General features: G+C 41.5%; 1 protein-coding gene across 4 annotated transcripts in view; it reads left to right on the forward strand.

Annotated features, from left to right (window-relative positions):
• LOC126262663 (probable cytochrome P450 6a14) overlaps window positions 1–27,385 on the forward strand; it is a 103,463-nt gene extending 76,078 nt beyond the window's left edge. For all 4 annotated transcript variants that reach the window (XM_049959434.1, XM_049959436.1, XM_049959433.1 and 1 more), the window contains exons 4-7: window positions 7,309–7,480; window positions 8,568–8,798; window positions 22,439–22,690; window positions 26,036–27,385. In XM_049959434.1, the coding sequence (XP_049815391.1) occupies window positions 7,309–7,480; window positions 8,568–8,798; window positions 22,439–22,690; window positions 26,036–26,211 (831 nt within the window). In that variant the 3' untranslated portion in view covers window positions 26,212–27,385. The remainder of the gene's footprint in view (window positions 1–7,308; window positions 7,481–8,567; window positions 8,799–22,438; window positions 22,691–26,035) is intronic.
• Window positions 27,386–27,826: the final 441 nt, after the last annotated feature.

Here is a 27,826-nt window from a genome sequence, read left to right on the forward strand (position 1 = left end):
CGAAGTCCGTGAGTTCCGCGGAGTGTCCGATTCTGCTCTCTCACGATGCCTGGTTACTACTGAGGTCGCTGATATGGAGTACCTGGCAGCAGGTGGCAGCACAATGCACCTAATATGAAAAACGTATGTTTTTGGGGGTGTCCGGATACTTTTGATCGCATGTGTATAGTGTAGTAAATTGAAAGTGATTGAATCATAAAAATTAATTTGCAAATCACTCCACACTGGGCCCCAAAATTTGACGAACCGAAATTGATTGAGAAATGACGTGTAAGGTCACTGTGAAAAATAACAAATTGAAAGATTGATACACTAAATATTTACATTTATTGTTATAAGATCAAAAATACAAACATTATTCTCAGGGCCGATTTCACATTGTATAGCCACGACTCAGTAATTGAGCAAGTAGAAGGAGGGAATTAATTATCTTATCTCACCACTCGGTGGAGTTAGTTTTACATCAAGGACGGCCAAGAATTCAACTCACGTGCGGTGTTCATGCACGTGCGCGAATCTCTCTTGCACGACTGCATACTTACCCCTCTACCACGCCATGCTGTATGGGCCAGAAGAGTGGAAATGATAGGGGGGAGGATGGGAGGGGGGGCGGGGAAATGCAAATGTACCTCATGTGGCATGCAGCTTTGTTTCATATTTCACATTACTCAACAACATAGATCACAAACAAAACAAATTTTTGTATTATTTGATTATTTTTAGCGCGCTGTCAGCATACGGACGGACGCAGACAGATTCGCAGATCTTCTTCGTCACTCAGGTTTCCACGTAATCGTGACTTCTTTGATTTCATAATTGAAAAAAGCCTTTCACACACATTTATTGATCGAAACATTGATATCGCGTTTGCAACCTCTTAGCAATTAAAACAACGTAAGTCTTCTGGATAGTTTTAAAGTTAACGAATTCGTCTTTTAAACACGTATTACATTTCAGACGTACCAGTTCCACCCGCAGATGCACAGGGGCGCCTTCAACTTAAATGGCAAACGGCCTCGGAAACAACCCAAAAATAGTTGTGTGACTGACAGTGTCCTCAAACGTTTAGAAAGGTATTCCTGCAATTCTTTCAACGCCACACTGGATTGTTCAAAATTCCCGTTTTCTTTAACGCTAATGGGCTTAGGGAAATGGACAATGTTCCTTTTCGGTAGTCGTCCATTCCACAATGCGGTTTTCTTTTTAAATGCATCCACTTCCGCGATGTAATCAGAAATAAGTTGCTTCTGACTTTGCAGTGGCTTACTAAGGGCAGTCTGTAGTCAACTCTATTTAAAATAAAAGGTCTGCAGTCCATTCTTGATCTTCTAAATTTCGCTCTTGCTTTCATTTTCCTTCAGGAATTCAACAATAGCGGTTCTTAAATCGAAAACTTTTTCCAACCATGCACTTTCACATAACTAACTGTTCTTGCAGTAATATGTAACGTCTCTTATAGTCTTCGTTCATTTCTACCAAAAACCGTTGCAACTGACGATGCAATAATTGCTGTGTCTACAGAGAATTTACTATTCTCACCACCAAATCCATCACGTGACCCATGCTTCATATTTAACCCAAAGTGCTTTTTGATGTAAAGAACAATGAACCCGCACAAATTGTCTATCGATCGTTATTATTTTTAGCTCTTTTATCTCGAACTAAATCTTTAAATTCTTTCTGCATGGTTTTGTAATGCCATTTCACAACAAAGTTAGTGGCACCCGACGATTATGCGATTACGTAATAAAAGAGTTCTCATCCTTCTACGCTGTGATTCCCTTTCATTTTTAAAGAATTGCGACGATAGATCGTTAGATTGTCTCTCTTTGCATTGTCAATGGACATGTGAATTTTTTTGATACCACGAACAAATAGCGAAGCGTAAACAGCTGTTACACCCCGTTTGTGCCGGGCTGAAGAAAGTCGTGTCATACAAAATAAGCTGCTCCGGATGCCAGAAGAAAGTGTCGCATCGCACTGCTAAATTAAATGTTGCGCTATACCGAGAAGGACCGAGCAAATCCGAGATGTACCGAGTAGTGCCGAGACAGCCCTAGCACGCACACTGTGCATGCGTGACGTTTTGCACGCTGTGGCTGACCCTGTCTTACACGAAAGCACGTGTGGCAGATGCAGGATTGGGAAGGCGTCGATCGGCCCTCATCGTTTGTGTGGCAGCAGCTTGACAGCCGGCAGCGTTCATCCTCTGTGCTCTACACCTTTGTGGCGACGTCCTGGGCTTCTCAGCCCCTACCTTCTTGCATGATTGCTGACCTTCGGCCTAGTCCTTCACGTGTAGCGTAGCCCCGACGGCAGACACCGTGTGCTCTTGGTGACTGTTGTCTGCAATCCTAGTCTCGCAAAGGTGGTGTCAATGTAATGTTGTCCGCCCCGATAACTGAGTGGTCAGCGTGGCGGGGTGCCGTCCTACGGGCCCGGGTTCGATTCCCGGCTGGGTCGGAGATTTTCTCCGCTCGGGGACTGGGTATTGTCTTCATCATCATTTCATCCCCACCCGGCGCGCAGGTCGCCCAATGTGGCGTCGAATGTAATAAGACCTGAACCAAGGCGGCCGGACCTCCCCCGCAAGGGGCCTCCCGGCCAATGACGCCAAACGCTCATTTCCATTTTGCCGTAATATTTGGAGGTTGCCAGGCGAGAAAGTGCACTCAGATGTATAAAAATGTGAACATCGTACTGCATCGAATGTTCATTCAACCTGGAATGGAAATGAAATGATCAGGTGGCGTTGTTGGCCGGGAACCCTAAGAGGGAAGTTCGGCCACCGAGCTGCAAGTCTTATTTCAGTCGACGCCACATCACATTGGGCGACTTGCGCGTAGGTGATGATAATGAAGGATGATGAGGACAACACAATATCCAGTCCACGACAGGGGAAGATCCACAATCCGGCCGGGAATCGAAACCGGGCCCACTGCATGGTAGACAAACACGTTACCACTCAGCTAAGCAGGCGGACCGTGGAGCGGAAAATGAGCGTGTCACAAAGTGACGATAGATGTCGGAATGAAAGTGGTGTTCTTGTTCTAAGTCCAGAAAGTGAAGTGACAATATTATAGTAGGTGCAAGGACAATCGGCCAAAGTCGGGTGCCAAAATGTGCAGTGCAGTGTAACTGGGGGCTGGGGCGCAACTCAAGAGTTAAACATGAACAGTTCTTACTTGACAAGATGGGTTAGACTCTTCCTGTGGATGTGGTAGTGTCCGTAGATGGTTTGGGAGACAAGTGAGGCGTGTAGGTAAGCGGCAGCCAGATCATCGGTGAACATAAACACAGTTCTTTATTCAACCATTCAACTTGATTCCTCCTTGAACATGAACAAGCCTTGCGCCGTGCGGCAGGCGTAGGCATGGCCAGTGGGGTAGACAGGAGAGCGCTGACTTGGCGACGGTGAGGGCGTCGCACGTGGTCTGGCTGGGGTGCGGAGCAGGCAGCGGGTGACGTCGGCCGACGTAGCGGAAGGTCGCAGTGCTGCCCAACATCTGACCCCGAACTGCTGACTGGATTCTGGCAATGGCGAGCGATCCCGAGGAGGCGGCGGCTGGAGCGGTGTCGGCTGCCCGAGCTGAGCAGACAAGCAGAGGTCCCTCCTGCGCGGCCCGGCGGCAGCAGAGATAAGGCAACGGTGCAGACGGACACAGACTGGACAGGCGGCTGAACCGTGAGGAGCTGGTACGGGCGTGGTTAAATACTGCTTGCGTTGACAGTTGCGGAAGGCGCGACGTTAGCGTGTCACACCAATCCATGTATCTCGAGTGAAGGCAATGACGTGCTGTCGCAATTGGTAGTAGGTCGAGCTGCATTTCTTCTTGGTTGCCGGCCTGGTTGCACCACACGGACGGCAGTGCCGCGAAAGTTGCAGACGTCCACTAAGCTGGAGGGTCACTGACGGCGCCTGACTGATGACACCATGAGGCCTTGTTGCAGTTCTGGCCTCTGACGTCTCCTTCAAGTTCTCCTATTGTTTTGTGCCAATACAGTATGTTGGCATGCCTCCAGAAGGCATGCCTATCTCTGCATTGATGTCTTTATTACTCCTCGATTAATGACTCATGAATTCATTACCCGCTGACAGACGTATGATTTTATTCTGTCCATTGGCTGTCTGCACCTTTGACTGTTCCTGCTTGTCAGTTTTCTTACTGGCCTCCCCCATTCTGCCCTCCAGGATGCTAAATTTTCCATCATATCATCTTTGTCATTGGTGGTTTTTATTTGCAGTTTCACCCAATGAACGATCAATGCTGTGTAACTAATCGTTCCAGTCGTTGTACAACGTGAAATTTCGTATCTTTCAGGGATGGTGTTCAATCAGGGAACTTCCACTTCATTCTCATGCTGGTTCCTTGTTGTCACACCTTCCAGCGTTTTCTACTGTCTCCCCAGCGGATTGTAGTCTTTTAGGTGTTGCTTCAAGTGTTTGTCTGCATTCTGAGTTGCAATGAAAGCGGCGACCAAAGTACAAGCCCACTTGTTTGTAATACGAATGCCTGGGCTTTTCTCAAGAGTCCCGAAGGGTTAGTGATTCAGCGGCATCCGTACTGCTGACACTCAGACTTTCAATAGGACAACGCTTTCAAAGTGAAGCAGATACTTAGTTAAGCCGTACCTATCTGGCTTTTGGGAAAGTGTCCCCTCGTGCCCTGAGCGCCTTGTCCTAAATCTCTACAACAGAATTAATAGTAGGCGCGAAAAACTTAAAACTTGACTTAGAAGCTTCAATGATTTACACCGCCAAGGGACCGTGGACCTTAGCATACCTACCCGTTCCTGAGGTAAAGGGCTTTTAAAGTCGGGCAGACAGACAGACAGACAGACAGACAGAAGGACAGACAGATGGGCAGACAACAAAGTGATCCCATAAGGGCTCCGCTTTTAGGGTCTGAAGCACGAAACCTTAAAAAGGAAAGAAAAATGTGGAAAGACGTTGGAAGTTGTGGGTGAAAGTCGAATTTTGCCCCTGGTGGCATTTACCCTGGTTATGACACTGGTTAATACATTTAATATCATGTATTATGTCGTACTTGAATACTCTTCGACATGTTGTCCGATTCTTCAGTGGTGACTCTCTTGAGGTCATCCAGTGTGTGAAGAACATTCCTCGCGACGTTCACTGCAAGTTCCAACTAATTGTAAGACTGCTCTATCGAGTCGATGTCATGAGGTACCATTTAGCACTCCCTTCGATTGACTGCTGTCTGCCGGGGGAAGATATTGCCTTAATGGACACGGTGTGCTCGCTCGTTATCGTCTCGAGAGACGAACACATCGTCGAAACGCCTGTCCCGAAACTGCACAGAGCTCAAGTTATCCTAGAGAGCGACGCGAGGTATACATTTCTACTTGATACTGGCCCTAAACATGACTGACTTAGCACCATAATGTACCCATGGGACTGCGTAACTTGAGACGTACTCTTCCACGATGATCATCAAGCGACAGTCAAAGGCTGCACTCATCGCTGAGGAGAACCTGTCTCCATTAATCTACCTCCTTCTGCCACCACGGTGCTGAGAGATTTGTGCTGTTCCAGCATGCAGTGCTGCTGGGTTCTTGCCTGGGTGCCTACGACCCACAAATCGGTAGGTGACAGTCACCAGCTGATGTTGTTGACCACAGACGACTTTTATGAAGCAACTCTTCAATATTTTGTCTATTAGAAGAGCCTTTGGATCTTAAAATAACGTCGCCGTGGTGAACATCAATTCGCCGGCAACTTCACATGCTCTCACGAATGCAGACATTGCATGCCCTGATGAATGCACTGGGCACGCAATTTCGCATTTATCTCTGTTAAACATGTGGCTGTTCGTAACGATGGCCCGTAGTCGAAAGGGTATTGAGAAAGATGTTCCCCACAAAAAGAAGTTTGTGATGTGATATGCTGACAATTGGTTATCAATGTGTCGGTTGAGCACCAAAGTTAGTATTTTTGGACGATGTTCAGTCAAGAGCTTCCATCACGAAGAAGAGTAGGTTATCAAGTATTACTCTGTTAGTAACATGTAAAGTACTTAATTGTTTATGTTTAGATTAATGAAAGTATTTATTCAAGAAACAAATCTGAGGGTTGAGTATGAGTAATGGCGCACAGGGCTATACAGTCAGGCAGAAAAAAACATTTTCAAACAAAGGCGTTTAAGAGAGTATTTCTTCATCTCGTGCATCGTAAAAGATAGTATGTATTTAAAAACTAAAAAGGTGATTATATCAAAGCCGTAACATCTCCGGTTGCTGATATATGTAACTAATATTTCGAGAGATTATAAGAATGGAATAAAGGGTTCATTGTTATAACTAACTGAGATTGATAAAACGTTGGCAGCGTTTTTAATAAAAGAATATTTGTAAATTATACTGTAGGAAATACTGCAACGAGGCCACATTTTTTCTTGGAAAGATTTTATTATACCATTATTAGTTTCTGGTCTGAGCTCAGTCAGATGGTAGCGTTGAACTCTTGCAAGTTTTACACTTGTGTCCTTTGCTAGATGTGTACTTTTACTGTTGTTCTTTATGTTCACTTTGATGTATTTTAGAATCACTTTTACAGCTAGACAATTTTTGTTAAATGTTATAGCAAGTATTATTTTCAATAGCTGAAGCTAGCACTTCAGTAAGTTGCAGTATTTCCTACAGAATAATTAAAAAAGTCTACGATGTTGTCCAACCAAAATGGATAAAATAATGTCGTTATTATCCGGCCAGGTAAAGACAACTGTGAATGACTTCAGAAAGTACAAGCTGACGATACGCCCAGGCCCGAAACTTGCGACCTGGCTGCTGTATTTCCTACAGTGTAATTCAAATAAACAGCTGGGGATAAAATAAAACATCTACTGTACCCCATTGATTCTACGAAGGACACATACACTTGTAAGGTTGTGAATTACAACTCTTCACGGTAACGTTGATGTAATTTGTCACTATTGAGAATAGCTTCGAGATGTGAGAAAAGCACAAGTTAGATGGTAACTTAGACAACTTTAGAAATATTGACGAAGCTGCTGCGCCATCCATCATTGGAACACACTGAGACATTGATTCCGGTTACTCGCTAGTTGTTTCGATTCCGACGTTATTTAGAGTTTAACGCCTAAGAGTTGACGGAGGCTATAAGGCCTGTTCGTTAATAAAATATTTAAATGATTAGAAAAAAATTAGATGTGGTGTATAAGTTGGTAAAGTCTCCGTTCAGAAGGCAAGTAAGTTCTATCAGTGCTTTGCAATGTTTTAGACTGTAAACTAGTTTTGAGCATTAATTTTCCTATTTTTTCACTTTAGATCCATTCTGTACCTTTAGACGTGGACAGATATTTCACTAATTTGGTGAAGGACACCATGAACTACCGAGACGCTCAAAAAATATCAAGAGGGGATTTCTTGCAACTTCTCATGAATTTGCGTGACGACCAGAGGGTAGCCGAGGAAGATCAACAAAAGGCGGCTAGTTCAAGTAAGTTACTCTATAGTTTGGAAAGAAGTAACACTAGTAAGTTAAAATTTTATTATGTATTGAAGCTGTCTCAAAAACTCATAATATTTCCACTCTTCTTTAAGTTCTTGTATGCTGTTGCAGAACCACTGTACATATGGAGAAAATAAACATAAGATAAATATAAGCGGAACTGATACCATTAGAGAGAATCGACGTCATAATTTGATTAACAAGAGAATAGCCAATGACAATAATTCCAGTGGAACGACAAACGGAAACATCTGTAGAATAAAGAGTACTGCTGAAAGCGGTGAGAGGCATCTTAGCGCCTGGGATGCCTTCACGGGAAGGGAAACGTGGGCTGCTAGCTGCTGGGCAAGTCGTCTGAGGTGTCGGGCCACGAGTGGTTCAAATGGCTCTGAGCACTATGGGACTTAACATCTGAGGTCATCAGTCCCCTAGAACTTAGAACTACTTAAACCTAACTAACCTAAGGACATCACACACACCCATGCCCGAGGCAGGATTCGACCCTGCGACCGTAGCAGTCACGCGGTTCCGGACTGTAGCGTCTAGAACCGCTCGGCCACCGCGGCTGGCCCACGTGTGGTAGTCAGCTCATAACATGACCTGACATTTCATTTGATCTTTTTATTTGTGAATTTTAACTATTGTAACACGACAAGCCCTAATCATAGGGGCCAGTATATTTAATAATGTGTAAATGATGTTCGCCGACAGCATATTTTCATTGGGCAAATGTCACATCGCTTCAGTATTTGGTGTTTTTCCAACGCAAAGTTTTACTCACAAGCGTTTCTGAATAAGATCCATAAAAGGCATGGTCAAAGGTTGAATAAAATCACATTTTGTTGCAACCGGTTGGCTGCTTTGGAGTCATTTACTGATACGTAAATGTGTTTATTAAATTTTTTGAAAGTGAAACCACAAGGATAATTATCCCGGACGTTTAGCAATCCGTATAAACATATAATAACAGTATTAGTTCATTGTTAATAGCTTCTTAAAGGGGTTCTACACTAGTTAAAACGAACCACTTGCGTCAGTTCACAATGTCTCATGTTCCACCTTTCTATGTTTACAGAGGACATAAAGCTAAACACTGGGCAGCTTGCAGCACAGTGCGCAGTATTTTTCCTGGCTGGTTTCGAGACATCCTCAACGACGATGAGCTTTGCGTTGCACGAGCTAGCGCTCAATCCAGACATTCAGAAGAAATTACAACAGGAGGTCGATGAGACTATACAAAAATCTAATGGGCAGTTGACGTATGATGACGTTATGAACATGCCGTATCTTGATAAGGTTGTTTCAGGTAAGAACAATAAATTTGAAGAGTAAAGTCTCTGTTTCTAGAGTTTTGCCTATGAATATCACTTAGTTATGTATTCAATTTACTAGTACAGCAGTATAATAAAATTTTGGTCTTAAAATACCTTTTCGTATCGATGCTGTTTTTTGTTTTGTTTTGTAATTTTTGTTTGTAAAAAATGTAAAGCCTCAGTTTAGATCAGATTACTCATTAAACACTGTCTCGAATAAGTGGCAGGAATAGAGCCTTCGTAAGTCTGTCTCATTGCTAATACCACAGCGTTCCAAAAAGCATTGTTTACTGTAAAATTATGAAAACAATTACTAAAACTGCTGCTCCATTGTCTTTTACGTCTCCTGGTACTTTCCTTAAAAAAAAGGTTCCGCTATGAAATACTAACAGAACTTGGTGTTCGTGTTAAGATGTGCGGCACTACATTCCATATGGTGTGTTCTGCTCGAAGTCCTAAATAATGACGAGAGGACAGGAAACGAGTCGTGACTGTTTTGAACATAAGCAAAGCGTTTCTCTGCCATCTCACTCGATTTCCAGTATTACGATTAAGAGAAGAACAAAGTTGAACAATTACAATAGGAAGACTATTACGGGAAAAAACCGGCTCTCTGTGGAACTAATTACTGGATGAACCTCCTGTCTGTCGATGAGGTTGAATGCAATGGACTTCATCCATTTCCGCAGCTGGTTTGAATCGCGTTGAAATACTCGTGGGAGTACTGGCTCGTCACCACATAAAATACTTTAAACACTGGAATAATAAAATATTCGACGTTTCGACTGCAATGCGGTGGCCTTCCTCAGAGCATAATCTAATTTACCTCGATGAGGATAAATATATCGCGTTGCTACCACCTGTGTTAATTTTCTGAGGTACCAGAAAGGATTTTAATTAGGTTCACCGAAATTTATTTGTAAAAGTTTCTGTGGCACATGGGTTTCAACTCCAGACCCACAAATCTGTTACTTTTTATTCAGAATGCCCCCATCTGTCCGACTATTTGTTTATGACATGCGTACAGCTGTAGATTTAACGGTAGACTTGCCATCTACTTAACCTGATGACAGGAAATCGTGGTCTTCATATCAAAATTTTGTGTGTTACCAGAACTCTTATGAACTCCTAAGTGGATTTTTTTATGTGAGGCTCATCAGATTTATTTTGACCACAACCGTCTAGTAATATTTCAGAACAGCCGTAGATATTTCGATAAGTGTCTGAAAGCTATATGCATTAATATACTACAAAAATAGTATTGAACTGAACAAGAGAGTTTCTTCCTATGGCAAACATCTGAATAAAAATAAGTCACTAACTTAGTTAACAGAGAAAGGTTAGTAACATGTAGATTCATTGCTTTTCTTTCAATATTTTAAGCAAAAATGAATTAACTACCGTGATAAATGATGACATTTTCTGCAAATAAAAATACTAACTTTTTGATGAGTTATAATTACTGAAATAAGTAACTTCTTATATACTTGAAGCTCCTTTAGATACGGACGAGAATTAATATACTTGTTGTATTGATCCATAGTTAACTATTTCATTGTTTACCTCTTTCACGTTCACTTACGGATAATCACCATTTCAGTATCCATGGCAGCAGAAAAATATATGGACACGGATGAGATAGCGTAGGTCTCACAACAAAGTAGTGTGTAAAGGTACCACAGACGGTGTGCTCGGAGCATTGTATGGGCTGAATGCCTGACCCAGATGTTTCCTTGCCAGCGGCAATAGGCCGCGCCAATGAGTTCTTCCGCTGAGTGTTTAACAAGGGCCTGGCTGTCGCATCGTGCTGTGCTCTTGGTTCCGTGTGCTAGTTGGAATTTGGAGAACCCGCATTTGAAGCTGACGGCAGAATGATTCTACTGCTGCCAGCAGACATTTTGTTAAGGACCGCGAGGATAAGATGGGGGAAATTAGGTCTCTTACGGAGACTTTCAGACAATCGTTTTTTCCTCGTTTTATTTACGAGTGGAACGGGACAGGCAATGACTTGTAGTGGTACAAGGTATCTTCCACCATGCACCGTACGGTGGTTCGCGGAGTATTTATGTAGATGTATATCTAACAAGGAGGCCATCCGGCAATCAGATTTTTGTTACTTTTATATTTATGCTACGTGAAGTTCAGAAAAATTTCAATCTTTCTAAGCATTTCGATGCAACTCGCAAAAGTTCTCAAGAAAATTGACCTCGAATTTTTTCGAGGAACTATAATTCTCTACAGTAAAGGCGAGTTTCATGACGAGCTGCGTGGCTGAATCAGTGCAACGGCACGCAGCTTGGACGTCCGCATTTGCATGACAGGGATAGTACTTGCGTACTCTGCGTTCCGTGCAACCATTTAGTGTTTACTCGTTGTCTTTGTGTTATCACTTTTTGTTCTTCTGCGTTAACGGTTCCGGCCGCCTGTTTGTCATGGTGTCCGCCTCAGTAGGTGAGTGGTCAGCGCAGCGGATTGCTAACCGAAGGGACCCGGGTTCGGTTCCCGACCGGGTTGGAGGTTTTATCCGCTCGGGGACTGTGTGCTGTGCTGTTCTTACGTTCGTGTCGTCAGAAGTGATATTCCACTGATGTGATGGCAGTGCGAGTATGTCCCGAAAGTCAATAAATAGGGAAAAAATAGTGATGATTATATCAAGAATGTTTCCCAGAAAATGCAGACTTAGTTTCGAGTTAAAGAAGGCGACAAGAAATGTTCGACCAAATTCGTTAAAAGTGTATGACTGGATCGTGGAAGTAATTGGAACCGCATCAGATCAAGTTCACACTGCTTGACAGAGAGCTCTGCTGCTATTTGTGAAGCTCCGAATCCTTGAGTTGCGGAAAGGAAGAAAACAATCCTAGTCTCTTCAGCCTCTATTTGAGTTTCAGATTGGGACTTTTTTTCTCTGAGCAGCAATAATGACATATTTGGAGGCTCCGAATTTGTTTTTCTTCCGTACTGGACTGACATTTGGCTGGATTATATTTCTGTGTCATCTGCCAGGCAGGAATATCTCGGCAGATGGAGGGTGTTACGGATATCGGAGTCCATCTATTCTTGTGTCGCTTCTGGCCTGTGTCGCAGACGTATTCTCCTCTGCAGACAACTTGCTTACGCTTTCCCTTTAGTTTCCTGCTTCACTGCTTTCTTTGTTTTGCTTATCGAGAGTTCGTACTTGCTGATCTGCTTGTTTTGTTTTGGCGACTTGCTGTGGCGCGTGCTGTGTATACAGGGTGGTCCATTGATAGTGACCGGGGCAAATATCTCACGAAATAAGCGTCAAACGAAAAAACTACAAAGAACGAAACTCGTCTAGTTTGAAGGGGGAAACCAGATGTGGTTATGGTCGGCCCGCTAAATGGCGCTGCCATAGGTCAAACGGATATCAACTGCGTTTTTTTAAAAGTAGGAACCCCCATTTTTTATTACATATTCGTGTAGTACGCAAAGAAATATGAATGTTTTAGTTACACCACTTATTTCGCTTTGTGATAGATGGCGCTGTAATAGTCACAAACGTATAAGTACGTGGTATCACGTAACATTCCTCCAGTGCGGACGGTATTTGCTTCGTGATACATTACCCGTGTTAAAACGGACCGTTTATCAATTGCGGAAAAGGTCGATATCGTGTTGATGTATGGCTATTGTGATCAAAATGCCCAACGGGCGTGTGCTATGTATGCTGCTCGGTATCCTGGACTATATCATCCAAGTGTCCGGACCGTTCACCGGATAGTTACGTTATTTAAGGAAACAGGAAGTGTTCAGCCACATGTGAAACGTCAACCACGACCTGCAACAAATGATGATGCCGAAGTATGTGTTTTAGCTGCTGTCGCGGCTAATCCGCACATTATAGCAGACAGATTGCACGAGAATCGTGAATCTCAAAAACGTCGGTGTTGAGAATGCTATATCAACATCGATTGCACCCGTACCATATTTGTATGCACCAGGAATTGCATGCCGACGACTTTGAACGTCGTGTACAGTTCTGCCACTGGGCACAAGAGAAATTACGGGACGTTGACAGATTTTTTGCACGCGTTCTATTTAGCGACGAAGCGTCATTCACCAACAGCGGTAACGTAAACCGGCATAATATGCACTATTGGGCAACGGAAAGTCCACAGTGGCTGCGACAAGTTGAACATCAGCGACCTTGGCGGGTTAATGTATGGTGCGGCATTATGGGAGGAACGATAATTGGCCTCCATTTTGTCGGTGGCAATTTAAATGGTGCAATGTATGCTGATTTCCTACGTAATGTTCTACCAATGTTACTACAAGATGTTTCACTGCATGACAGAATGGCGATGTACTTCCAACATGATGGATGTCCGGCACATAGCTCGCGTGCGGTTGAAGCGCTATTGAATAGCATATTTCATGACAGGTGGATTGATCGTCGAAGTACCATACCATGGCCCGCACGTTCACCGGATCTGACGTCCCCGGATTTCTTTCTGTGGGGAAAGGTGAAGGATATTTGCTATCGTGATCCACCGACAACGCCTGACAACATGCGTCAGCGCATTGTCAATGCATGTGCGAACATTACGGAAGGCGAACTGCTCGCTGTTGAGAGGAATGTCGTTACACGTATTGCCAAATGCATTGAGGTTGATGGACATCATTTTGAGCATTAATTTCATTAATGTGGTATTTACAGGTAATCGCGCTGTAACAGCATGCGTTCTCAGAAATGATAAGTTCACAAAGGTACATGTATCACATTGGAATAACCGAAATAAAATGTTCAAACGTACCTACGTTCTGTATTTTAATTTAAGAAATCTACCTGTTACCAACTATTCGTCTAAAATTGTGAGCCATATGTTTGTGACTATTACAGCGCCATCTATCACAAAGAGAAAAAAGTGGTCCAACTAAAATATTCATATTTCCTTACGTACTACACGAATATGTAATAAAAAATGGGGGTTCCCGTTTAAAAAAAACGCAGTTGATATCCGTTTGACCCATGGCAGCACCATATAGCGGGCCAACCATAACGCCATCTGGTTTCCCCCTTCAAGCTAGACAAGTTTCGTTCTTTGTAGTTTTATCGTTTGACGCTTATTTCGTGAGATATTTGGCCCGGTCAGTATCAATGGACCACCCTGTATTGTCCGCTGCCTGTTGTGGTTCAAGAGCCGCTTGCATGTTGGTCGGTGTGACTTCTTCTGCTGCTTCCTAGACTGCTATTCTGTAGTTTTTGAAACGTCCGTTTCAGTTACCGGTTTCGCTCCCTCTTTCCGCTCGATTTGTTCTAAATCAAGTACTTCTTCGTCTGTGCTGCTTCCGTCTCACAGTCGACGCCTCTTGTTTTCTAATGGCTGCACATCAGCTATAATAGGTGGTTTTCCTGCTACCAGTTTTGAGGGTAACAGGGAAAACCTGCACATGGTAGTTTTGGCTTCCGTATCCATCACTTGTTTCACCATCACAAGTTCAGCGACGATCAGTTCCCTGCGTTGGTCTAACGAATCTTTTGAAACGAAGGCTCGTCTTGCGAAAACCGTTCTTTGATGGCCACATTCATTACAGATAAAACAAGTTCGTATCAGTGGACCGTAAGTAACATGCACCTTTTATCCATAAACCGTTAAATGAGAGGGAATATTCTGCCTGACACGCATTTCAACCGATCTGATGCCGCTAAAACAGGGCAATTGATGTTGGCTAGACCAACGTTCATTATGGATTTGTTTCACTCATTCATACTTATTTAAAATCTTACAAGTAACAGTTCTCAACCTCAGGAGACAGGGTAAAGAAGCGTACTTTTTTGTGCTCTAGGTCAGCGTTTGAAATTATGAAGTACTCACAGAGGCGTCACGGTGGCGGAATTGTTTTCCCTCCGTTTTTGAGAGAAATCATTTCCAACAACACAGGGTTCAAGAGCTTCACGAAAAAGCGGTAGAGCTTCGTGCCACAGTGAGCAGTGTGAAATTGATCTGATGTGATATCAATTACTTCCACTATCGTGCACTTCTAATGAACTTCGTTGAACATTTCTTGTTGCCTTGTCGAATTCGAAACTGATTGTGCTTTTTCTGGGAAAACATTCTTGATAACATCGTGACTAACATGTGGCCGAAAACGCTACCACAAAAGAACACGACACACGATAACAGAAAGATAACGAATAAACACTAAATGTTTGCACAGAACGCAGAGTAAACTTCTTCTATTCATGGCTTGCAAATACCACGGCGAAGCGGAACTGACCAGCACAGTCCGTCGTGAAAACCGCCTTACCTATAGGGTTGGTTCAAATGGCTCTGAGCACTATGGGACTCAACTGCTGAGGTCATTAGTCCCCTAGAACTTAGAACTAGTTAAACCTAACTAACCTAAGGACATCACAAACATCCATGCCCGAGGCAGGATTCGAACCTGCGACCGTAGCGGTCTCGCGGTTCCAGACTGCAGCGCCTTTAACCGCACGGCCACTGCGGCCGGCTACCTATAGGGAATAAAAATTGTTTAGAAAAATTCAAAATCGTTTTTCTTGATAATTTTTGAGTTTTGCATCGAACTGCTTTGGCCAAAAAATACTTGAGTTTTGGATTACACGTGGGTGGTCTCCTCGTAAGCGAAAAACCAGTCAACTGGAAGACGGCTATCGAGAACTTAAGTGCTCACCAGTACGCATAATCAAAACAGGCACACAATATAGAGTTAAAACTCAATCTATCCAAAACCATGCGCTCCTGATTGCTTATTCTAGGCTCATTAGCCCGAAATATCGGGAGTATATCGTCATATTTTATTCTAAATTGGATAAATATATGTATCTCTCTTTCGGCGAAGAGTCTAGGGTAAAATTGAAAATCTAAACAGGGCTGAACTTGTAACTGCGATGTACGAGAAATTATTACCATCTCTGCATGCCCTTCAAAAATATAAGCAATCCCCTCTCCATCTGAAAACGAAAGCCGTACAAATGATTTTAACTTCAAATTGTTGATTACAGCGATTTTATTCTGCAACTTGATTCTTAGGAAGGCTCACAGCGCTTAGAACTTGCGATGACTGCCGGCGAACAGAATTCCTGTGACATTCGATTTTTAAATATATTTCACCGTCTTATGCACAGATATCCTAGCTAATTGCAGACAAGTGCAGATATATCCATACACTATCTCTCCTCTACCGTGTTATCAACATATAAAGTATCTCATACCTCTCTTCTACCTTAACGCTCTTGCCGGAACAACACGGCAGAAACATTCGTTACCATCAGAGCAAAATCCTTTTTGTCCTACTCCATCGTCCAATAGCTATTGCGAAGCCTTTTCGGTATCAGAAACCCTATTCTGGAATGATTTCCCTTTAACATCAAAGAAATGAATAACATCTCCTGTTTAATGACATATCTTCTAAAACTACAAGAATGTCTGTCTTTGTTTTGTACACACTCGTTACTCCATTACAGCTATTAGAGTACCACTGTTTCTAACCACACCTTCCTCTTTAAGCACTTAGCTAATGCAGTCTGCATAAATTTCTCCCCTTCAAAACTCCTTCTGCCAGAAAACATCATTTGAGATGACCTATAATCTTGTATCTGCTGCTACCACTATTATTGATGATATTCCTGTTGGGGAAGCAGCCGGATTATGAAGTCATTTAGATACAATATTTCTACAGTCCATGTGGCCGCTTTCTTCAGATAAGAACGCTGCATGCTAATCTCGCCGGCGAGATGGATAGCGGAAATATTGTGTATAGGTGACTGCATTATCTGTCTGCAGACCCGACGAGACCGACATCGGTTATCATGTTGACCGTCGCAGGAGTAGTAAAGGATTTTTTAACGCCAAGCGAGCCGCGGCGTCATATATATATATATATATATATATATATATATATATATATATATATATATTACTGGAAATAGGCCATCTGACTATCACGTTCTAATTTCAGTTCCTCGTTCTATGTTCTTCTTTTCTTACAGTATGTTTTCATCAGTTCACCATGTTACTTCTTTCTGTATTCAGACCATTTTGAACCAGTCTTTTTAGCTACCCTCCCTTGGAGTCCCTCCATTTCGAATACTTTTCCCTGAAAGGCTCTATTGTTTATAATTTCTGTTTTTATGTTGTTTCTCTCTAAATCCTCTTTTAGTTCACTGATCCAGCTTGTTTTGGACTTCTTACTTCACAAACATTTGAAAATATTATTTGTTAATCTGCTGTCTTGCATAATGTCCAAAAAGCATGTATTCTTTATCTCATTACGTTTGGAATATTTTTTTACATTTTGGTATATTACAGCATTACTTCGTAATTTCCAACCTTCTGCTGTGTTTATTGGTACTAATATTTTCCTTGTAATTCACCTTTCTTCTTCTAATTTATCTCAATTATAGTTTAATGCCAAGAATTCGCTTGCATATAGACATTCTGCCTTCACTGCTGTGTTGTAACACCTATTTTTACATTAGAACTTTTTATTGTAGAGGTCTTTGGTTATACCATATGCTCTCCACATTTTATGCAACCTATCCTCTATTGCAGATTTTTCCAAAGCATTTTCTTGAATTGTCTCCACTAGATATTTAATTTTTTTTACTCTCTCTATATCTGTTTTCAGGAATTTTGTACCATCCTTAAAGTTTGTTACAAATTTTGTTTTTTCTGTAGAAATTCTTAAGCCAGTCCTTTAGGCTATTTCTTCTAAGAGGTTTTTTGTGTTATAGCAGATGCCACACTAGCGTAATGTATAGCAAAATCATCTGCAAATGCAAGACAATTGATTTGGATATTTTTGCTTCCCCTTCCTAACCTAATAAGCGAGATGTTGCGTACAGTAAGTATTTTGTTCCAAAATCTCTCTGTTTCCTCTAACATACTATTAAAAAGAATTGGGGATAGACCGTCAGCTTGTCGTACCGCTGTCTTTATTTTGAAAGGCTGTGAAATTTCAGCCTTTGCAGACTGTACATGTAAGTGTTTCACGGGTTAGGTTTGTCGGTTTAGGCTTTACGCCAAATTCTCGAGTTATTTTACCTATAGTTTCTCTGTCAACAGAATCAAAAGCCTTTCTGAAATCCACAAACGTAAATACAATGTCCTTTGAATTAAGTAATATGTGGCGAAGAGCCTGACCTTCCCTTCCTAAAACCACCGTGATATTCACCTAAATGACTGTCTAATGTTGTGTCTATTCTGTTTAATAAAATCTTAGAAAATACTTTATACATTCTTGGCAATATTACTATTTATCAAATTTTACTTACTATTACTTTTTATTATATTAATACTATCGACATTTATAAGTAACTACTCGTATTTTTTTTTTTTTTTTTGAAAATAAAGTATTTCTAACTCCCTAGTATTGTGTAAGAGATAGTCTGAAGGTCTTAATATGATCAAGTTATATACATAAATGAAGTAAAATATTGGAACCACGTACGATTGCACTTCGACGAAGGGTGAAATGGAAACTATTGTAAGTAGGCTGTTTAGGTTTTTATGTTGGTAACGCCACGTAGCGCTCTGTATGAAAATCACTGGCTGTGCTGTGTGCAGTCTGTGGCTGCTTTGCATTGTTGTTTGCTATTATAGTGTTGGGCAGTTGGATGTTAACAGCGTGTAGCGTTGCGCAGTTGGAGGTGAGCCGCTAGCAGTGGTGGATGTGGGGAGAGAGATGGCGGAGTTTTGAGAGCGGATGATCTGGACGTGGGTCCATCAGAGACAGTAAATTTGTAAGACTGGCTGTCATGAACTGATATATATATATATATATATATATATATATATATATATATATATATAGGTAAATACATTGTTTGTTCTTTATCAAAATCTTTCATTTGCTAACTATGCCTATCAGTAGTTAAGTGACTTCAGTAGTTAGAATCTTTTATTTAGCTGGCAGTATTGGCGCTCGCTGTATTGCAGTAGTTCGCGTAACGAAGATTTTTGTGAGGTAAGTGATTCATGAAAGTTATAGGTTATTGTTAGTCAGGGCCATTCTTTTGTACGGATTATTGAAAGTCAGATTGCGTTGCGCTAAAAATATTGTGTGTCAGTTTAGTGTTGATCAGAATAAGTAAAGAGAGTAATGTCTGAGTACGTTCAGTTTTGCTCAGCTGTTTGAAAAGCAAATAATGCAAGTCATTCATAAATTTTTCTAAGGGGACGTTTCATATGGTATGAATGACTGTGCTGATAAACCTCTTACATTATTTGCTTTTCAAACAGCTGAGCAAAACTGAACGTACTCAGACGTTACTCTCTTTACTTATTATGATCAACACTAAACTGACACACAATATTTTTAGCGCAACGCAATCTGACTTCCAATAATCCCTACAAAAGAATGGTCCTGACTAGCAATAACCTATAACTTTCATGAATCACTTACCTCACAAAAATCTTCGTTATGCGAACTACTGCAATACAGTGAGCGCCAATACTGCCAGCTAAATAAAAGATTCTAACTACTGAAGTCACTAACTACTGATAGGCATAATTAGCAAGTGAAAGATTTTGTTAAAGAACAAACAATGTATTTACCTTAATAGTGTTCAAAAGTCATTATATATATATATATATATATATATATATATATATATATATATATATATATATATATAGCCGCTGCAGCTACGTAAGGCGGGTGACCTTGAATGAGGTTCGCCTGGCTGCCGCTAGGGCTCGGTGGACCGCGCTATAGTTCTAACCCCAGATCACGTAAGAAACAGATTGCCCGATCGCATGGTCTAGCAGGCAACCCTTTTCAGGGAACGGCCACCAGGCGGCAACAGCGTCACACCCTTACTTGTGGAATCAACCACTAGATGACACTCCGTTCTGTGAAATATGTGGCAACATCAGCCGAACGCCTGCAGCTTTCCACTATTTGGCGTCTGTGAAGTACAGCTGTTTCGGACATACCGGTGGTAGTGGATCGAGTCGTCATGCCGAGAGCCTGCGAGTATATCAACTGTGGAAGGAGTAGACGAACAAATCCTGAACTAAAAATGTTCAGATTTCCCGTCAAAGATAAAGAAAGGTTACGCGAGTGGATTTTAAATTCAGGTAAATCAATAAATTAGTTACGAGTAAGAATTGATAAAGAACCTTAAGCGTTCGATCCTATCTAAATTTTGTCGATCTTATATTCTGATATAACGTGGCAGCCCTTCCTGTACAATAATCATATCATAATTTTTAAATGAAATCTTTGCTGCAATTTGGACTTTTTTAAACTGTTTATTCACTTCATTATCGTAATTTTGGCTGTAGAGGCATTTTTGAGTGCAATGTGAAAACTGAAACCAATATAAGATATGGATAACAAAATGCAAAGCATAGTGTGGTAACATTTGGTAAACAATTTAAGAAGCATTACCTTACAAGACCTTTCCCTTGGTACTTTAAAATGGCTCTAGAGCTGACATCGCAACAGTGGGATAAATGAATAATAGCCATCATCTAACTGCTAGGTCATCAGTCCCTCTAAATCCTGGTATATACTAGAGCGAACGAAGTGAACGAGTGTAAAACCTCGTTTACACTGCTGCAAATAAGTATTCATAGATAATTCGACAATGTTCACTGCCATTCGTTTATACGTATGAACAAGCGTTTATACTGGAATGAAGGGAAGAGAATAGAAGAGAACGAGCATAGCATGCAAACTATAGACGCTGCCTATTTTAATTTTTTTTATCTGTACGCTAATAATCCTCACACAGCTTTCACTCGAAAACAACACTACTTGTAGTAACAGGTCTGCTCGAGTGCGGATATCCCTAGTAGTAACTGCGTTGCAAATAAAAGCGTACGTCTGTTGCGAATATCTTTAAACTGTACAAAGTAAATTTTAAACATAATTATGGTTTGACGTCTGCGGCTCTTCAAAGTTGACACCGCCAAAATATGCTCGAAAAACACGCTTTCATTTGTATATTACCGCGTTTGCAGCCCCCTTTCAACAACAATCCAAAATTCATCGTTTTGTGCCACTCTTATATCACTTACGATAAGTTACATGCAAAGTAAAAGAATTTAAATTTGAAATGACTGTCACTGAAAAATGTCAAGCCTTAATTCGCATCACAACCGAGTGCGGACATCAGCAGACAAAAATTCAGGCCAGGCACAAGTCTCTTTTCAGAGCAGTGGTGGGTTAAACTGCTTTACAAAACGTTAATATCTCAGAATGCGGATAAGCAACTTGGCAGATGTGGATAATGATCTTGTGGATGCGGTGCACATACGGACGGCGGCATTTTTCCTGTCCGCACAGATTTCTAGTTACAGCTACGATGTAAATCTTTGATATTGAGATAAGATTATTTTGTCCGCTGGTTTTGACAAAGCAAACAAATGGGGTAGGAAAATAATTATGTCGGTAATGTCAGGACGCGAAACTCACTGCTCAGTGCAATATTTGTCAGTAAATTAACGGATTATATTTCAAAGGCATTGAGAAGATTTTGAAAATTTCCTAATGTTAACCTGCACGTGGAGATCTTTTTTACCACCATAATCCGTATCGGAAGAGCTGTATAACAAAGAGGAAATAGACGGCATGGAAGGCGAGGGTAAAACCTATGCGACTGCAATACAGTTTGCATTTAAACAGAGAAATATTTGTGTGTTACTTTCCATTTATTTCATTTCGCATATGATTGTGAGAAGTATCCCTACAGTAGAAATAAACTTGGTTTGTAGAATTACAGGAGCTAATCTACATTCTTCGATTGAAAACTCGGGAAAAACCATAGCCGATCGTAGTCTACAGTCAGCTGTGTGACGAATGCAATTCGCACGCAGCGCTCTAGCCGAACACAAATCAGCGTCATTCACGTCACCGAAGATACAGCGTTGCCAATTCCGCGACATGGACAGGTCAGTTAGCATCTGCGACATCTGTTGACCGACGGGAAAACTATTTTTACGGTTGCCTGTTCCGCCGTAAGGACGGTCAATCTGTTACTTAGGTGATCTGGGGTTCTAACTAAGCGCGGTCCGCAGAATTGCTGCTTTTCCGGTCCGCCATTGCGGTTTATCGGCGCGCTACTTCCTGCCGCGCCCAGTTCTGTGCTTTATCAGTTGGAGGAAATGTGACGTAGTACGCTGCTCTTATCAGTACTTGCATGCAGCTGCTCCATCTTTTGACGACTTGTAGTGGTTTTATATTACGAAGCAGCAGCATTTAATTTAACCCAAGGCAACTGCATGTTTTACACAGCCATGCAGCGTTTATATTGATTACTAATGATTATAATACTATGTTTGTCTATTTCTGCAGGAGTTACGACTCCTGGGGAGGTGGGTGATATATATATAATATATATATATATATATATCAGTTCGTGACATCCAGTCTTACAAATTTACTGTCTCTGATGGACACATGTCCAGATCATTCGCTCTCAAAACTCCGCCATCTCTCTCCCCACATCCACCACTGCTGGCGGCTCCAACTGCGCAACGCTACGAGCTGTTAACTTCCAGCTGCCCAACGTACCAACATAAAAACCTAAACAGCCTACTTACACTATTAGCCTCCTGTAAAATGGACGAATCAAAAATGGCCCTATGATCATTATGAGGATGCAGGTCTGTAGTGTGAAGTGGCGCCTGCACGTCTTTTTCAGAGACGCTGCGAAAGTATCCGCCGGTACCAACGCTGAACCGCGAGGTGACGCAGGCGTACAAAGTGCCGGACACGGAGTGGGTGCTGGAGAAGGGCACCTCGGTCATCATACCCGTGCTGGGGCTGCACTACGACCCGCAGTACTACCCACAGCCCCAGCACTTCGACCCCGAGCGCTTCTCGGAGGAACAGAAAAACGACAGGCACGACTTCGTCTACCTGCCGTTCGGTGATGGCCCACGTGTTTGTATTGGTGAGTATCAGTAACTGTGACTTCCTTTCTGAAAAAAAAAAAAGATCACAACGGAAATAGATCAGCCTTCTACATCGCACTCTATTTATGGGTCACTTTTAAGGAAATTTGAATAGCTCCACCCAAATTTTGTATCAGCAGAACAATCCGCTTTCTGTCTCTGTTGATCCATTGTGGACAATGGACAGCGGGTAATCAACTATTTAACAACGAAATTAGCCAAACAGTCATGCAACTGAGATGTTATTTTATTTTATTTTCGCTACCAGTTTCGGCAGTTTATTATGCCATCTTCAGGCCCCATATGCAACTCTCAAACCTAATCGATATTGGTGTACTGGGACCATACGTTTCTGTATGTCGTGAATTTGTAGCTCAAGTGCTTCCTTCGAAGACTTGACTGGAACCCCAAGTCTTCGAAGGAAGCATGGTTGCAGTCACGTTTTCGAAGCACTTGAGCTACGAATTCAAGCCATCCAGGAACTATGGCCCCAGTACGTCAACATCGATTACTTACGAGGGGTGCATATGGGGCCTGAAGATGGCATAATGAATTGCCGAAACTGACAGCGAAAATAAAATAAAATAACATCTTAATTGCACGGTTGTTTGGCGAATTACATTGTTAAATGAAGTTCGCTTTCGTTCTCCTTTTCTCTCGGTCAAGTTCCTTTTATCTGAAAGTGACACTGCTCACAAAAGGACTGCGATATGGTTCTGGTGCATGGTGTGCAATTCACTGTCTATTAATCGTTGGTGATAGCTTTTTGGAAGTTGACATGTGCATTCATTCTGAGTTCTAGTAAGAGGGGACAGGAATAGACATCGATAGAGCAACGTTAAAGTAAGTAACGTAATTTTCTACTGTCGTTAATCCGTTCAAAATACCTTTATTGTTTAGTACAAGAAAGCTAATTAACACCGTACCTACAAGACGTCACAGAAGCTGCAAAGGTGGCTATTATTTGCAGATTAATTTCAGCATTTTGTAGTAAAAGGGAGCCAATTATCTTGAGGGACAGATTCTTTCGCAATACGTGATGTCACCAAGAGTTCTTTTAGAGACACATTCAGTCGTGTGGCACTCAGAATTGTGTACTCGTACACATAACATTTAACAAACAATTCAAGACATGAAGCATCTATTATCGTGAATGATTGAAGTATTGTGTCCGGCGGTATGTGAGCCCGGTGCCATGCAGTTATGTACGCCGTGTCGTGTTTCTCGCACTTTGGCGAGTGGCGTATCGGTTTTTGCGGATCAAGATGCGTTAGACGTGACCTTGGAAAGAAGTATGAGTAAATCGTTGCGCTGTTTAGCACCTCACACTGGTGTGTCAGTCAGTAAATCGTACTGTTGCACATCGTCGGTACTGCAATAGGCTCTTGCAGTCTCTGCATTATGGATGGGTTTATGCTGAATTGCTCATCTTTTCTGATGAAACGTGGCTGCCTTTATCGAGGAAAGTGAGTTTGCAAAACAATCGACGCTGAAGTACTGACAGCCATCATCGGTTACATTATGAGCCTCTGCACGACGTGAAAATAGGAAACTGGTGTGCTGTTGGTGCGACACGAAATGTTGGACCGATCATTTCCACCAGACTAGAACCTCTGGTACCTTGGTATGTGAACAATATACTCAACCTCTTTTTTCAGATAACAAACAGCTACTGTTATTTCATGCTGAATAATGCAAGAGCACGCACCGCCAATGTTTCTACGACAGAATTACCGGGTGTTTTTGATGGTAGGCATTATCCTATGTTAAGGAAACATCAATTCTGAAGTACTAAATGGTGGAGTGACCTTCTCTGACTTCTGACCAAGGCCGCTCTTACTTTGTCTAATTCTGTCAAAGGCTGAGGAACAAGGCATGGTAGCCGGCCGCGGTGGTCTAGCGGTTCTAGGCGCTCAGTCCGGAACCGCGCGACTACTACGTCCGCAGGTTCGAATCCTGCCTCGGGCATGGATGTGTGTGATGTCCTTAGGTTAGTTAGGTTTAAGTAGTTCTAAGTTCTAGGGGACTGATGACCACAGATGTTAAGTCCCATAGTGCTCAGAGCCATTTGAACCATTTGAAGAAGGCATGGTGTACGTTGCGCAAAATGTCGCACACAGGCACCCTTCAATGTACAAAGTGTGACAGGTAAGGCAGGCAACGTCGAATATAACTGGAACGAGGAAATAAATATCCAGTTGCGGTTTCCGCAGAGTTTTACTGGACAATTTGGCGAATTTTCTAACCGACGAAAATGTTTCCTTAAAGTTTATACCTGCCGAATTATGACACGATTTTTTAATGGAAATACAATTTTTTACACTGGAAAGAGCCTAACGAAATAACATATATGTAGCTAGCTCAAATAGGAACAATATAATAGCGCCGTACGCCACTATCCTGCCGTCGGCAGACGAGGTCCCACATACCTCTTCCCTACTGTGAGCTGGGGAGAGTGGCATGGGGTCTGGGGGGGGGGGGGAGGGGGGGCGAAGAGTGCGATATATTGATGGAGACAGTGGCGCACTGTTTGGGTTGGCACAGCCCTCCAATATCTAGTTGTTCACCTACGTGGCCTACATGTTACTACTGATTGTTGGAATAGTTGGACGGTTTTCTACATTAAAATAAGACAAAAACATGGTGCGACTATGTTTTAAAAATGGTGAGTGTGTATGTGTGGACAGGTCAACTTTTAAGGTTTCAAGGACGGTTGACAAAGACGTGATGTTAGATATATTTTAGTAGCGGGAGGGAGGAGAAAACTGTTAATGTAATTCCGCAACAGTGAACCTAAAGACGGGAACATATCTTCTTCAAAAGGTAGTCAACAAGAATAGCATCATGTACTTTAATGCAATAATTTCAAGATTGATTTATGAGAATTGATAAAAGCAAATTGTTTCTTCTAAAATTTGTTAATGAACTAAGAAGAATACAAAATATTATCGTGTGTCTCTGAATCTTACAACAGTTCCTTCTTTTTTACAAACGTTGTGGAAGGGATACTGTTTCATCTGAAGGAGAAAAAAAATCTCAGAGTCTGTGCTTTCTCATGTACAATGAGGGAGCACAGAAGTTTCGAAAACATAAGAATAATTTCGTACGGAAGTCTATGAAACACTGCAGGATAGGAATGACGGACAAACAATACATATGTGACACGAACACATGATGATAAAAATAATGGAGGAAGTTATAATGGAACAGCAATGAATGAAATTTAAAACAAAGATAGTGTGTGACAATGGGATACGCGCATTTCGTATGTGTGAGAGTGTGTGTGTGTGTGTATGTTTTGATTTGCCTTCTCTAAAGTAAAGTACAATGATTTCCGTTCACAGGTATGCGATTCGGCCTGATGCAGACCAAAATCGGACTGGCTAATTTGCTCAGTCGCTACAACATAGAGACCTGCAGCCGGACTGTCAAGGAGCTGAAGATGGATCCGCGTTCGTTCATCTTGAATCCAGTCTCTGGCATTTGGCTACGTTACGTTGCGAGATCCAAAAAAGCTTAACTGTGTTTTTGTGAGCAGCTGTAGACATAAATGTTGTAAACATAAAGTCTATTATTTTTATCATATTGCCTCAGCAAGATGTTTCCGAAAGCAGTTGCCAACTCTCAACAGATGGAAAGAGGCAGAAATTTAGATTTAACTGACTTTGAAACTGTCATGATTTGCTTATCGATGTGCGCAGGGAAGGATTCTTTGAACGACTCCAGCATACAACTGTACAGAAAATACGTGTTAACGACAACCAAAGTCCGCTGTGTGTATATGTTACACCTCTTCCGCATTATAGACCATTTCTATATGCGTATTTTCTTATCTGTGCTATTTATGTGTGCGTCTAATTATTTACCGTCAAAGTCTTTTATGGTACCTGTTGTTTTATGTACCTTACCTGAAATGAATTGGAATACAAAACATATGAATTACGTATCATCTATCGATATAATTTTAGTGAATCTTTGACTCTATTGGAGCAGATTATTTTTAAGACCGTCTGCACTTCGCATCCTTGTGTGCTCTTTATGAATCAAAAGATAACGTTATTGTGAAAATGTGAGACACATTGAACTCCAGATTGAATTTCAGTTGCATCAGTTCGTAGTCTTATTTCTGAGACAGCATGTTGTAAGTTTGTTTGTCCATCTTTGATAACTGTGCAGAGTTTAGAAGAAAAAGTTCGGGTTTTTGTTGTAAGACTTGTTATCATTAATCTAAAATAAACACCTAAAATAAATGAAATTTTTTTTGTACCATGCCCTAGAAATAAATACCACTATTCGTTATAAGTTAATCGTCGCTTAACTGAAGGGAAACAAACGCACTATTCGTTATAAGTTAACGTCGCTTAACTGAAGGGAAACAAACAACTCAGGAAATTATGTATCAAATTTATGAAATTTAAACCAGCAGAAGAAGACAGAGCACGTCGTAAAATAATCAAGAAAACCTAATTTAATACAAGAAGGAACGAAAAAAAAAAACAGAACACTTTTGACTTTGTATGTTTTCTCCCTTAATACCTTTATATTAAAGCATGTAACGGGTAGTAAAATACGGTTATGAACAAGCAAATAAAAGGTAAAGGCGTCAGCATTAATTTGTTGACATATCTACTGTGCCCGAAGACCAGTTTGAGGACAAAAATATGACTTTCTGCTCATATTATACATTCTACTGTTAGACAACGTCCATGGAATCCAGTTAATGTATACCTTTTTAGAAATAAAGGGAATCATCTGCTCGGTTTCATTGATATGAAACTGATTTAGAGTATCTTAGAAAGATATTTCTCACTAAACCAACTTCTATTTCCCTGTTTTTTTCTTTCTACCCTGCAGTTTATTCGCAGCGTCTGCCACGGCTGTTTTCACAGTGTGCCACACTTTCTCCACGTCTTCTTCATCATCTGCATTTTGTAGTACATCGAAACGGTTATTTATTTCTAATTCAAACTCTTTACATTTTTCCCCACTTTTTAGTTTTGCGACGTCGAATCCTGTTGTAGCGTCCTGAAGATCGACCGGGAAATCACAAGTAGCACTTGACTGTTACAGAGAAATAAATTTTGTCTTCTGTGAATTATTTGTATTCTTTTTGGCGAGTTATCTTGTGACCTAGC

This window comes from Schistocerca nitens, chromosome 6, assembly GCF_023898315.1.
Source record: "Schistocerca nitens isolate TAMUIC-IGC-003100 chromosome 6, iqSchNite1.1, whole genome shotgun sequence".
NCBI lineage: Eukaryota > Metazoa > Arthropoda > Insecta > Orthoptera > Acrididae > Schistocerca > Schistocerca nitens.